Raw genomic sequence first — 12,335 nt, 5'->3', positions numbered from 1 at the left:
TTGTGTTCCCTGTTCTCCTTAGCATAAAATTTCTAGACATGTTTGTTAATTTCTCTATTAAAAAACATTTTAGTATTTAGTACTCTTGATTTAGGGTACTCTAGACCTTAAACATCACAAAATAATTTATAAAGTGCAGCACACAATATACTCTTAGTAACTATATAAATGAATTGAATTTGCCCGATCATGAGGTTTATGTTTTCTTTTTTTTTTTTTTTTTTTTTGCGGGCCTCTCACTGTTGTGGCCTCTCCCATTGCGGGGCACAGGCTCCGCGGCCATGGCTCACGGGCCCAGCCGCTCCGCGACATGTGGGAATCTTCCCGGACTGGGACACGAACCCAGGTCCCCTGCATTGGCAGGCGGACTCTCAACCACTGCGCCACCAGGGAAGCCCGAGGTTTATATTTTCAACATTAAAACTGTAAATGGGATGTCTGTAATGCACAGGATCTATGTTCTTTTACAACAGTGTTGTATATAAGGTTCAAGAGGCCAAAAAAATGAGTGCTGAAGAGGATTGCTGAACGGGCATTAGTATGGAAAAATGGCAAGGGCCTCTGAGGTTCCATGAGGTTGTACTTCCATTAGTTTAAAATTAAGGAAGTGATGTACTGTTTCATGGAGAAATATTGTTCAAATTGCTAGAGCTATGTAATTAGAAGGAAATTGCCAGTTTCAGGTACTAGAATGTAGTTTTGGGGAAGGGACCATAGAACAAGGTAAGTGTCTTCTCTGCTGAATGCCCCTAAAGTTGATGGGGATCATTACAATCTCAAATTAGTTTTCAGAATTCATAAAGATGTCGATTCACTTTTGATCTATAAACTTCTGAAAATAAGAATATGCTATATCCAAAGGGAGCATATTGGTTTTTCTGCTTACGAGGCTCATTGGTTATGGGAAAGTGAGACTGAAACTTCCTCAGTTCCTTTATATTTATGGAAGGGGGTTATCGGCAATACAAATTAACCCCCCTCCCACCCAACAATAGTGGTCCACAATCCTACAGTCGATGATTAGGTAATAAAAGTATGGAAAAACCTCAGGCAGCAGTTGGTAAACGAGAAAGTCAGTGCGAGCATCTGTGTCATGAAGGGATTCATCACTCAGGCTACAGAGAGCCTGTATTGTGAAGTTAGCTGCTTTGCAGATAATGGAATAAAAGCCACAGTTGAGTTTCAGTTTTCAAATGGCACCTTTCATTATAGGGGTATCTTGGAACATTTCAAATGGCAATTAAGTCAAGTGTAAAAAATTAAGTATGTAAGTGAAATATGTAAAGTAAAATGGCCATCATATGATAAAATCAATTTAAATGTCCATTTAACAGATGTTTTTCCATGAGCTGGGTATTACACCGAAGCAAGGAAAACATGAAAGATAGAGTTAGAGAACAGAAGAAGAGGGAGAGAGAACAGGAGAGAGGCAAAAGGGGAGAGGAAGACGGCAGAAGGAAGGGAGCTAAAAGGAGGGAAGCGGAGAGGGGAGGAGAGGCGAGATCTTTCACTTCTGTGTTCACTTCAATGACTGCACAGGTTGCCACTAAATGAGTCTTTCATTCTGATTATTGAATGTAAAATCAAAGAATTAAAACTACTTCATTTAAATACATAAACTCATTAGCTCAATTGTTCTTTCTTTCTCTTTCCTATGGATATGAAAGAATTCCTTCCCTTTTAGCTTCCTTCATTAAAAATAAAAAATACAGTAAAACATGTGCTAGGGCTTTCAAATTCTTCAGCGCTGGGAACACACATAGGGATAAAAATTGAATTTCAAATCCTTACAATCAGAGACTTAGCTTAGCTTAGCTCATGGTGTGAAAGAATCCAAGTGAGTGCGTGGGGGATGACCGTACAAAATTGGACAATATTAGGAGATATTAGAGATGGTGCCAGGGTGGATGCTTCTGGGAGAATCCTGCTCAATGGGATGAGCTCTGGGTCACAGCACAGGGCATTCTGTCAGTGAAAACTGAAGAAACTGTGATTCTCAATGCCAAATCTCAGCTATATTTTATAATGGAGTTGAGCAGCAGACTAAAAAGCAATAAATGTTTGAAGCCGAACTCATTTTAATCAGTCAAATATTTTGTTCCTTCCTCCTACCTACTTACCCCACCCCCCATTTCATACCCCTAACTATTAGAGATGTGAATTAATGGTCACAAAACTAGCTGGTTTAAATTTCCAAAGACATAAAACAGAGAAAAAAGAAAATGTTAGATGCTCTGCAAACTGGACACTAGTCCTTAAAAAATAAGTTCAGTTTCATCAATGAAATTCACTTGTGATTGTATCTAGCAGAATTTTAAACGAACTGTTAATATCAATATATGTTGCCAGATACACTTCCGTCCAAATGTATGAATTTATTCCATTTAACAAACCAAATAGCATGAAGCATTATTACCATATCCAATTATCATTCTTTGTGTAGACCTGACCACAAAGTAATGAATCTCAAGTTCTGTACCTCAATAGCACCCTTGGTCCTCTGTATCCAAATACTGAGTCATTGTGACAGGATAGTTTTTTTTGTTCCAAGGATCCCAAACTGGGTTCACAGAATCAATAGAGGGGTAGCTGATTGGATCAAAGATTTCTGGAGTGTATTTGGAGTCTCCCAACTTGAGAATCATTGCATTCAAGCACCTCTCACGGGAATTTAATATTAAATACTAATATGTTAGAAATACCTTTGCAAATAATGAATGGTGTAGTCTTTAGCATGGGTGTGTGCGTGGGCGCACGTGCTTCAAAGGAATGGGTATGACTTTATTGGAAAGAAATGGTTGAAGTAAATGTATAATTTCATATGGTTATAAAAGAAAAGCATTAGAACTCATCTGAAAATATTTACCTCTTTCAGTTCACCTTCAGTATTAAGAAATTCTGTAACTCCACTGATAAGTTTGGAATTCAAAAACAATGCTTCTCCATACCTTGAAAGATTAAAAAAAAGTCTTAATGTTAAAGCAGGCAGTTATTTAGGAAATACTACTACACATATTTTTTAAGAATCCTTTTCAAGGGCTCCAAGTGACCTGTGTTGTCTTAGTGCCATTCAAGGCCATTTCCCTAGGGAGTCAGGGAGGTGCAAAGAGCTATGGCTATGGGATGCCATCAAATGCATCCTGATTTGGCTCACAGTGTTTCAAAGAGGTCTAAAGAGAGCCCTCTAAAATTATATTTAGGAATTACTATTATATTTCCAATATAAAGCCAGAGAAAGAAACATTTTAAAACTTTCAATTTTACTTTTTGTTTTTCTGGCCGCACCCCGTGGCTTGCAGGATCTTAGTTCCCTGACCAGGGATCGAACACTGCAGTGGAAGCACAGAGTCCCAGCCACTGGACTGGCAGGGAATTCCCTAAAAGTTTTAATTTTAAAGCAACCTAGATCACTGTAAGGAAGAAGGATCTTACCAAAAGAAATAGAACTGCAGGAAAAACTTGGGTATTAGCAGTTAAGTCACACAGATCCTTTGGTCTGGTCAGTCAAAATTGACATCGGCATTATCCTTTTTCATTCCTAGAAACTGAGCCAAATTTCTCAAAAATGCTCCCAAAATATTAGCATTTTCTCATGTGAGTATTAAAATAAAACATCAAGTTGTTCTTTTGAATGTCATAATCTTTGTACCACAAGCATAATTACTTGACTCATGACCCAAGGCAAAGAACACTATGTATCAGTGAGTTGGAAAGATTTCTCATTTCATTTATTGTCTACTGTGTTAAGGGTACCTATCACAGGTTATCGTACTCTTTGAAAAAAAAAAAAGTACACTAGACTAAACTGGAGGCAGGATCAAGATGGCTGCATAGAAAGACCCTGAACTCACCTCCTCCTATGACATGCCCATAATACAACTATATAAAGAACTTGAGAACAAATTATGTATCCATTCATGATAAAAACCATCAACAAATTGGTATAAAGGGAACATACATAAACATAATAAAGGTCATATATGACAAGGCCACAGTTAACAGCATACTCAATGGTGAAAAATGAAAGCATTTCCTCTAAGATCAGGAACAAGACAAGGATGCCCATTCTCGCTACTTTTATTCAACATAGTATTGGAAGTTCTTGCCACAGCAAACAGACAAGACAAAGAAATAAAAAGAATCCAAAGTGGAAAGGAAGAAGTAAAACTTTCACTGTTTGCCGATGACATTATACTATATGGAAAACCCTAAAGACTCCACAAAAACAAACAAACAAAACCTATTAGATTAAATGAATTCAATAAAGTTGCAAGAAACAAAATTAATATATAGAAGTCAGCAACATTTCTATACACTAATACTGAATTATCAGAAAGAAAAGTCAAGAAAACAATTCCATTTACAACTGCATCAAAAAGAATAAAATATCTGGGAATAAATTTAACCAAGGAACATGAAAGACCAGGTACTCTGAAAACTATGAAACACTGATGAAAGAAGTTAAATGCAACATAATTAAATGGAAAGATATACAGTGCTATGTATCAGAAGAATTAATACTGTTAAAATGTGCATACTATCTAAAGCAATCTACAGATTCACTGCAATCCCCATCAAAATACCAAAGGCATTTTTCACAGAATTAGAACCAATAATCCTAAAATCTGTGTGGAACCACAAAAGACCTTGAATTGTCAAAGCAATCTTGAGAAAGAAGAACAACACTAGAGGTATCACACATCCTAACCTCAAACTATACCACAAAGATATAGTAATAAAAACATATGGTACTGGCACAAAAACAGACACGTGGATCAGTGGAAAAGAAATAAATCCACGCACATCTGGTCAATTAATTTGTGACAAAGGTAGCAAGAATATACAATGGAGGAAAACCAGTCTCTTGAATAAATAGTATTGGGAAACTGGACAACTATATATAAAAGAATGAAAGTGGACTATGTTCTTATACCATATACAAAAATAAATTCAAAATGGATTAAAGACTTAAATGTAAGACCTGAATCCATAAAACCCTTAGAAGAAAACATACACTCTTTGACATAAGTCTTGGCAATATTTTTTGGATCTGTCTCCTCATGCAAGGTCAACAAAAGCAAAAATAAACAAATAGGACCACATCAAACTAAAAAGCTTTGGCACAGAAAAGGAAATCATCAACAAATGAATAGGCAATTTACTGAATGGGAGAAGATATTTGCAAATGATATGCTTGATTATGGGATAATAACCAAAATACACAAAGAACTTATAAAACTCAATATAAAAAAAACCCATTTAAAAAATGGGCAGAGGACTTGAATAGACATTCTTCCACAGAAGACATACAGATGGCCAACAGGTACAAGAAAACATGCTCAACATTGCTAAGCATCAGGGAAATGCAAATCAAAACCACAATGAGATATCACTTCACACCTGTCAGAATGACTATCAACAAAAAATAAAGAAATACCAAGTGTTGGTGAGTACATGGAGAAAAGGGAGCCCTCATGCACTGTTGGTGGCAATTGGAGAAAACAGAACTATCATACGATCCAGCAATTCCACTCACGAGTATTTTTCCAAAGAAAACAAAAACACTAATTGGAAAAGATATAAGCACCCTTGTGTTCACTGTGGCATTATTTACAATAGCCAAGAAATGGAAGTAGCCTAAGTGTCTATTAACAGATGAAAGGATAAAGAAGATGTGGCATTTATATATACAATGGGATATGACTCAGACCAAAAAAAAAAAAAAAAGGGAATCTTGCCATTTATAACAACAAGGATGGACCTAGAGGGTATTATGCTACCTGAAATAAGTCAGATATAGCAAAACAAATATTGTATGTTTTCAGTTATATGTGGAATCTAAAAAAAAAAAAAATGAAAAAGTATAACAAAGCAGAAACAGAGCCACAGATACAGAAAACTAGTGGTTGTCAGAGGGGAGGAGGGTGGAGTGAAGTGAAGAGGATTAAGAGGTACAAATACTAGTTATAAAATAAATAAGTCACAGGGACATAATGTACAGCACAGGGAATATAGTCAATGATATTTTAATAACATTGTATGGTGTGTAATTTATAAAACTATGGAATCACTATGTTTTACACCTGAACTGTATTGTAAATGAACTACATTTCAATAAAAAAAAAAAGCTAAAAGTACTCTAAAGATAAGATTATGAGTTTTTGTTTGTTTGTTTTTTTGCGGTACGCAGGCCTCTCACTGTTGTGGCCTCTCCCGTTGCGGAGCACAGGCTCCGGACGCGCAGGCTCAGCGGCCATGGCTCACGGGCCCAGCCGCTTCGCGGCATGTGGGATCCTCCCGGACCGGGGCACGAACCCGTGTCCCCTGCACCGGCAGGCAGACTCTCAACCACTGCGCCACCAGGGAAGCCCTAAGGTTATGAGTTTTTGAAAGCAGAGGTCCAGTCATCACTACAAGAGGTTTTCTAATGCTGTTCTTACCTGTGGGAACTTAAGTAATTTAGCTTCTGGAACCTCAGTTTTCTCATCTGTAAAATGAGGGGAGCTAAACTGTATGACCATCATAATTTGCTGTAATTCTAACATTGAACTATTCCATGGGAAAAGTTATATCAATCAAGTAAACTAAATCAACATTCAATAATAATATAAGTAATCATTAGTGATCAATATGTGGTTACAGAAATGGGCTACTGTACAGGAATGAGAATAATTCTTCAAAGAGTGTTTTGCTTATACTTTGCTTGCAGTTATGTGAAGAAGAAAAAGGCACAATCCTTTCCTTGAAGGTAATATACTATCTAGTATTGTAAACAGATCATTCCCAGTTATTGTGGCTAACTGTGGTGAAAATAAAATTATACAGTGTTCAGAGAAATTCTCTTTAGCTGTGGGGTCTTCAGAAACGCTTCCAGGAGATGATGCCAGATAGATTAAGTATGGAGTAGTTCCAAATATCAAGGAAGAAAGTAATTTTAGGCAGAGAGCCAACATAAACAAAGGCAAGGAGGTGTGAAACAACATGGTGTATGCCGACGACTACATGCATTTGGTATTGAGTGTATAAATTGTGAGGCTGAGGATCATAGAATAAGAGGTAGAAGGGTTAGGAAGAGAGGAGCTTAGATTTTCAGTGTGGCACAGAGTATTGAAGGTTTTACAGCAGGAAAATATCATTTTTGCTTTTCAGAGAGATTCTTGGGACAAAGGGAAGAGGTATGTGTGTGAGTATGTGTGTGAGATTGTGTACGTGTGTGTGAGTATGTGTGTGTGAGAGATTGTGTATGTGTGTGTATGTGTGTGTGTGTGTGTGTGTATGTGTGTGGTGGTGGTAGTGGTAGATGTAACTATAAAGGCAGAGACAGAAGGCTATTGTTAAGGGTACTGGCAAGAGATAAGAACCTTCACTAGGGCAGTGGTAGCAGGAAAGAGAGGAAGAATTCAAGAAACGTGAAACATTTAGGAATTGTTAAATTATAAGACCTCAAGCCTAATTATTACATATGTCAAGGGAAAGGGAGAACCATATGTAGATTTCCAGGTGCCTGGCTTGAGCAATTGGTGGATGACCATATATTTACTGAGAAAAGGAAGACAAAAGGAAAATGACGGTTTACCCCAGTAGGGGATCTCAACAAGAAACTGTCTATCATAGGTTGAAGCTTAGGTGAAATGTCTGAGTTAGAGATGTAGATCTGGGAATTGTTCAAGCCACGAGATTTGATGGCAACTAAAACCAGGGAGAATCTGCAGGGCAGGAAGCAAGGAGAACCTTGGACAGTTTCCCCATGAACTTTCATGTTCATAGATTGACAGAGGAGTAGAAGATAAAGGAGACAATCCTATTTGTCAAGATTAACACTGCCCTGTCTGTAGAAATGCTGAAGTCTCAATCTTTCTACCTTTTTTTTTTTTTTTAAGTAACAGACTTTAGTTTTAGAGCAGTGTTAGGTTTACAGAAAAATTGAGCGTAAAGTTGAGTTTCTAAATGCCTCTTCCTCCCTCTTCAGAGTTTTCCCTATTATTAATGATGTTCAGTTAATAAAACAAAGAGGTCATTAGGACTGAGGTGGTTTTAATGCTGTCTCAATCTTTCCACCTCTTGATTAGAGATCATGGACTCTCAGTGAAACAAAACAGGCATATCAGGAACCAAACATGTTTTGGTAGGGACTATAAACTATATATGCATTACACTTAACTCTGATCTACAAAACCACTCCCTAAAGAAACTGTTTATTTGGTAGATATTTGATACTTTTTAAAGTGAAATACTTGTTTCTATATATATATTAATTCCACCTTGTGTCTGACTATTCATTATACTATGTGCATGACAGCAAAGCAAGCTCTAATCTTTCAAACATTCCAATTTCTGAGCTGAAAATACTAGGGAAAAAAAATGCTTTCTAGGACTATCAGTGCTTTCTAACAATGAAATATTTATAGATAGAAATATGTTTTAATATGCCATATCCATTCAAATTGAACTCATTATACAAGGTCAACCAATAAAAATGTCCTTTTAAAAAATAAAGTTTATACACCAGTTTTTAAGAGATGGAACAGTAGGTATGTTGTCTGGGGACATTTAAGTTGGAGAACATGCAGCATTTACATGCTCTATGATGAATTTAATTTTAAAATACTGTAGAGATTATCAGAGTAATAAATTAACATTTATTATAATATATTTAAATACATAACGAAATATTTTCTAAAATTGAGGCTGAATTATTCTCAACATGAAGCAAGATGGCTCAGGAATAAATTCTACTGCAACTAGAATTATACAGCCATTCAAATATTCCTTCTCGATATCATGGTTTTATTTCAGGTGTTTTATGATATTTATATTTTTAAAAGAATTTAAACAATTCTACAGAAGTAATTAAAGTTTTCTTGTTATAATACCATTACATATGATTCATAATTCATTTTTTCTACAACACACTCAGGATATAGGGTTTTAATGATATGATTCCTTCAACCTAAGACAGTTTGATAGATCTTCCAGGAAAGCTGCAATGCTAAACCTTTTCACTCTGCACATTTCCATATATAATTGTGGTTATCAATCTTTAATAAATGAATAATGTTATAGAACTGTTAAATTAATTCTGAGTTTCACAAGAGTGGCAACACCCATCTTGGCTGACTACTTCAAAATCTAATTCTATTATCTGGACCTTGGTTCTACCACAAAAAGTAGGGCTTTTATCTCTCATATGTTACCTTTGATTTACTCACTCCAGTATGAATGATTGAACTCTTATTTTTACCTGGTATTTAATATCTTCCATTTATCTCTAAAAAATTTCCAGGCAAGGTCTCGGCCATGTGGATTTCGAGCTACATGGATTATCACGTCAATTGCATCTTGATCCAGCACCACCTCAGAATTCAGTGATAGATTTAGAAGCCTTTAAGAATAGAATTGTGGGGAAAGTTTTAGTCCAATAACAAAGATTTTTAATAAAATTACCAAAATTACATGATTTATCACAGTCTTCAAAGAACAGTCCAGTGTAAACTTTACTAAAAAAATTTTATCAATAGAACAATTTTGTTTTTATAAAAGGAGGAAGATCAAATTCATAGTACTGTAATTAATATATTAATTAAAGTCTGAACAATCTTGTGGGTGGAGAAATCATAGTTTTGGTTTGATGATGCAAACTCACTTTAAAAATTCTTTTTAATAAATGCTTCTTTTTATAATGAAATATTGTCTTACATATATATGAAAAAACATAAAATAATTAGTTAGAAACTAAGGTATACCTTTCAAATCAACAAGCTTTAGTCATATTAATATGGCAGTTTTCCTTAGCTCTAGAAAGATAAATTTTAGAGTAACTAGCATATATTTTAGGAAATAAAAACAAGTTCAGTACAGTTTGATTAACAGAGAATACTCTCATTACATGAATTTTAAAAATTAATTGACCCACCTATTTAATAAATTCCTGTCATCACTGCAAGTTAAGGCTTCCAATAATATTTTCTTTTCAGAAACAGCCGTGGTGGAGTGGAATTTCATCCATATGAATTCCCAGACATCCTCATCTAGTAGTGAAACTCCTGTACAGTAGACGATGTCTCTAACATTTAGTGGTATTCTAAAGAAGCAACCCATGGTGGTTTTCTGTTAATTAAAAGCTTCATAGTATTGAAAATAAAGACAGATGCTGCTCTACTAGTCAGTTTTTAAAAAGATGGTTTTGTTAATTAGATTCACCTGAAAGAGAATAATGCTATAGAGTAACAATATTCAAAAATATTCCCTACTAAATGAATAATGTATTTTATTTAAAGATAGTTTTGAATGAAATTTTTTCCACTCTTGAAACTATGTAAACAAGAATCAGAACATAAAGCCTTAAAAAAATAGAAACAGGGTGCCTTATATTTCCACCAGCATTCATATATTTATCAATCAAAAATTTTGCTCTCGGAATTGTTAGACCCAAGAACCACGAGAAAGCACTGGATGAAGAGACTGACTAATCTGGATAAAACAGAAACATCTCCTAAATTCTTAGACAATTTTTTCTAAAATTATTTTTCTCAAATAGCTCTCCAAATTTTGGAACCTAGAAGATTATTAATATAGATAATAAACAGATAAAACATAAGTAGTAAATTTTGAGAAAGTAAATATTACAGTGGGAAACTGTTACTCGATTTAATTAATCTTGGCTATTTATAAGCTGAAATTCTCATGTGTACTCCGCCGTGGCAATTTTTTACTAAATATTGTTCTTTCAAGTTTTGATATATACCCCACATTTAAAAAAACTGTTCTCTTAAAGAACACTTCAATATTTTAAAAAATTAAAAATGCATTTCTGCTTTGTATAATATTTAGTAATCTATTATTAAAATTCCTCATCTGTAATTTGAATGTGGTTAATAATAAGAAATGTTTTCTCTGGATAACAAGATGAAACAATCCCTTTTAAATATTTAAGACTTAGATGATTAAAACATTGCTTTGGTTAATGGAGTATTTGGAAAACAGGAGGAAGCATCTGAATGACTACCAGTAAGATGATCTTCATCTTATTTGTTAAGCAGCTAAGTAGGTCTGCAATCAGGATATTGAAGATTGTGTATCAGGATACCAAATGTGTAGAGTTGTTAGTACTAGCATACAAAATTCACAGTTCCCAGAAATGGCTAAAAGTATATTATTCTGTCTCTTCCTCCCAATAATTAAAATGTTTGGAGAATAGTTACTTTAATCTTGCTGACTGAAGCTTTTTTTCCTTTGTGGTATTTGGCATTTTGTTTGTTTGTTTGATTTGTTTTGTTTTTGAGGAAACAAAAGGAATATAGACATCAGAAGAAACCAGAAAAGAGCTTCACTTCTTTCTCCTGTCTTCCCTCTCAGCCCTGGAATCCCTTGATGAAAGTACCCATAATAGTCTTCCCAGTGGGTGGTGAAACCTTCTTCTCCCTGCTCTGTTTATGACCAGCTTGCCACACAGCACATCTGAAATCACTAGGGAAAACATTGCCACCATATGTTGAAGAGTGTGTCAGTCCTGGTAGATACAACATAAGATTACAAAAATGCATCCATCTTTACTAACTTCAATAAGTTAAAAGTTTAAAGTCTTCCTTTAAATCAAGAGCTAGAAAAGAGGATGAATTTTTTCCCTCCAACTATTACAGGCTACAGGGCACAACACTGTATTATTATTGTCATGATTTTGGCCAAGAGATTGCTATGAAAATTTGCAAAAACTAACAATAAAATGTCTACTTAAATCATCAAATCATTGATCAAAGCATATTAGACCTAATAGTAACAGCTTACTTTCTAAAAAAAATTCCTTAAGCAATTAATATACCAAAGAGTTCAGGGATAGAGCCCACTGAATGAGGTTTGTTACTGCGTATGAAACCAGTCTCCAATATCAAGCAGAAAGGCATATGGAAATATAGAAAAGGCAAAAAAAGAAAGAAGAAAAAGGAAAAAGAAAAAGGCAGATATTAAACTATGTTCCTTAGAAGTAACTTGTGTCACATACTATAGTCATTAGCAACAATCCATATTTTTGCAATTCAGTAGTTGCTCCTGGCTGATGCTGAACTGTGTAAAATGCATACACAAATGAATAAATGGGTTGGTCAGTGCAAAGTCCTGGACACTGGCTAAAGGGGCAACAGAGGTAGAAAATACCACTTTTGCACAATACTACATTCCAGGTTACCTGTCTTATTTTATTTAGTCTATACGATACTATCATGATATCTGTATTATAAACTTCTTTTTGCAGGAGAGGAAACTGTTCTGAGAGAGGATATTTTGCACTATAACAACAATATAGTAAGTAAGTTGAGAAAGAACTAGGATGAGCTATACAT

At 35.0% G+C, this 12,335-nt stretch overlaps 1 protein-coding gene across 1 annotated transcript in view; it reads right to left on the bottom strand.

Annotated features, from left to right (window-relative positions):
* TRHDE (thyrotropin releasing hormone degrading enzyme) overlaps positions 1-12,335 on the bottom strand; it is a 443,586-nt gene that overhangs the window by 11,187 nt on the left and 420,064 nt on the right. Inside the window, exons 16-18 of the mRNA XM_024122728.2 lie at positions 9,914-10,081; positions 9,242-9,382; positions 2,867-2,948 (exon numbers count right to left, since the gene is read on the bottom strand). Coding sequence (XP_023978496.2) covers positions 2,867-2,948; positions 9,242-9,382; positions 9,914-10,081 — 391 coding nt within the window. The remainder of the gene's footprint in view (positions 1-2,866; positions 2,949-9,241; positions 9,383-9,913; positions 10,082-12,335) is intronic.

The sequence above is a fragment of the Physeter macrocephalus genome, chromosome 6 (assembly GCF_002837175.3).
Source record: "Physeter macrocephalus isolate SW-GA chromosome 6, ASM283717v5, whole genome shotgun sequence".
NCBI lineage: Eukaryota > Metazoa > Chordata > Mammalia > Artiodactyla > Physeteridae > Physeter > Physeter macrocephalus.
This window is presented reverse-complemented; position numbering and strand designations above follow the sequence as displayed.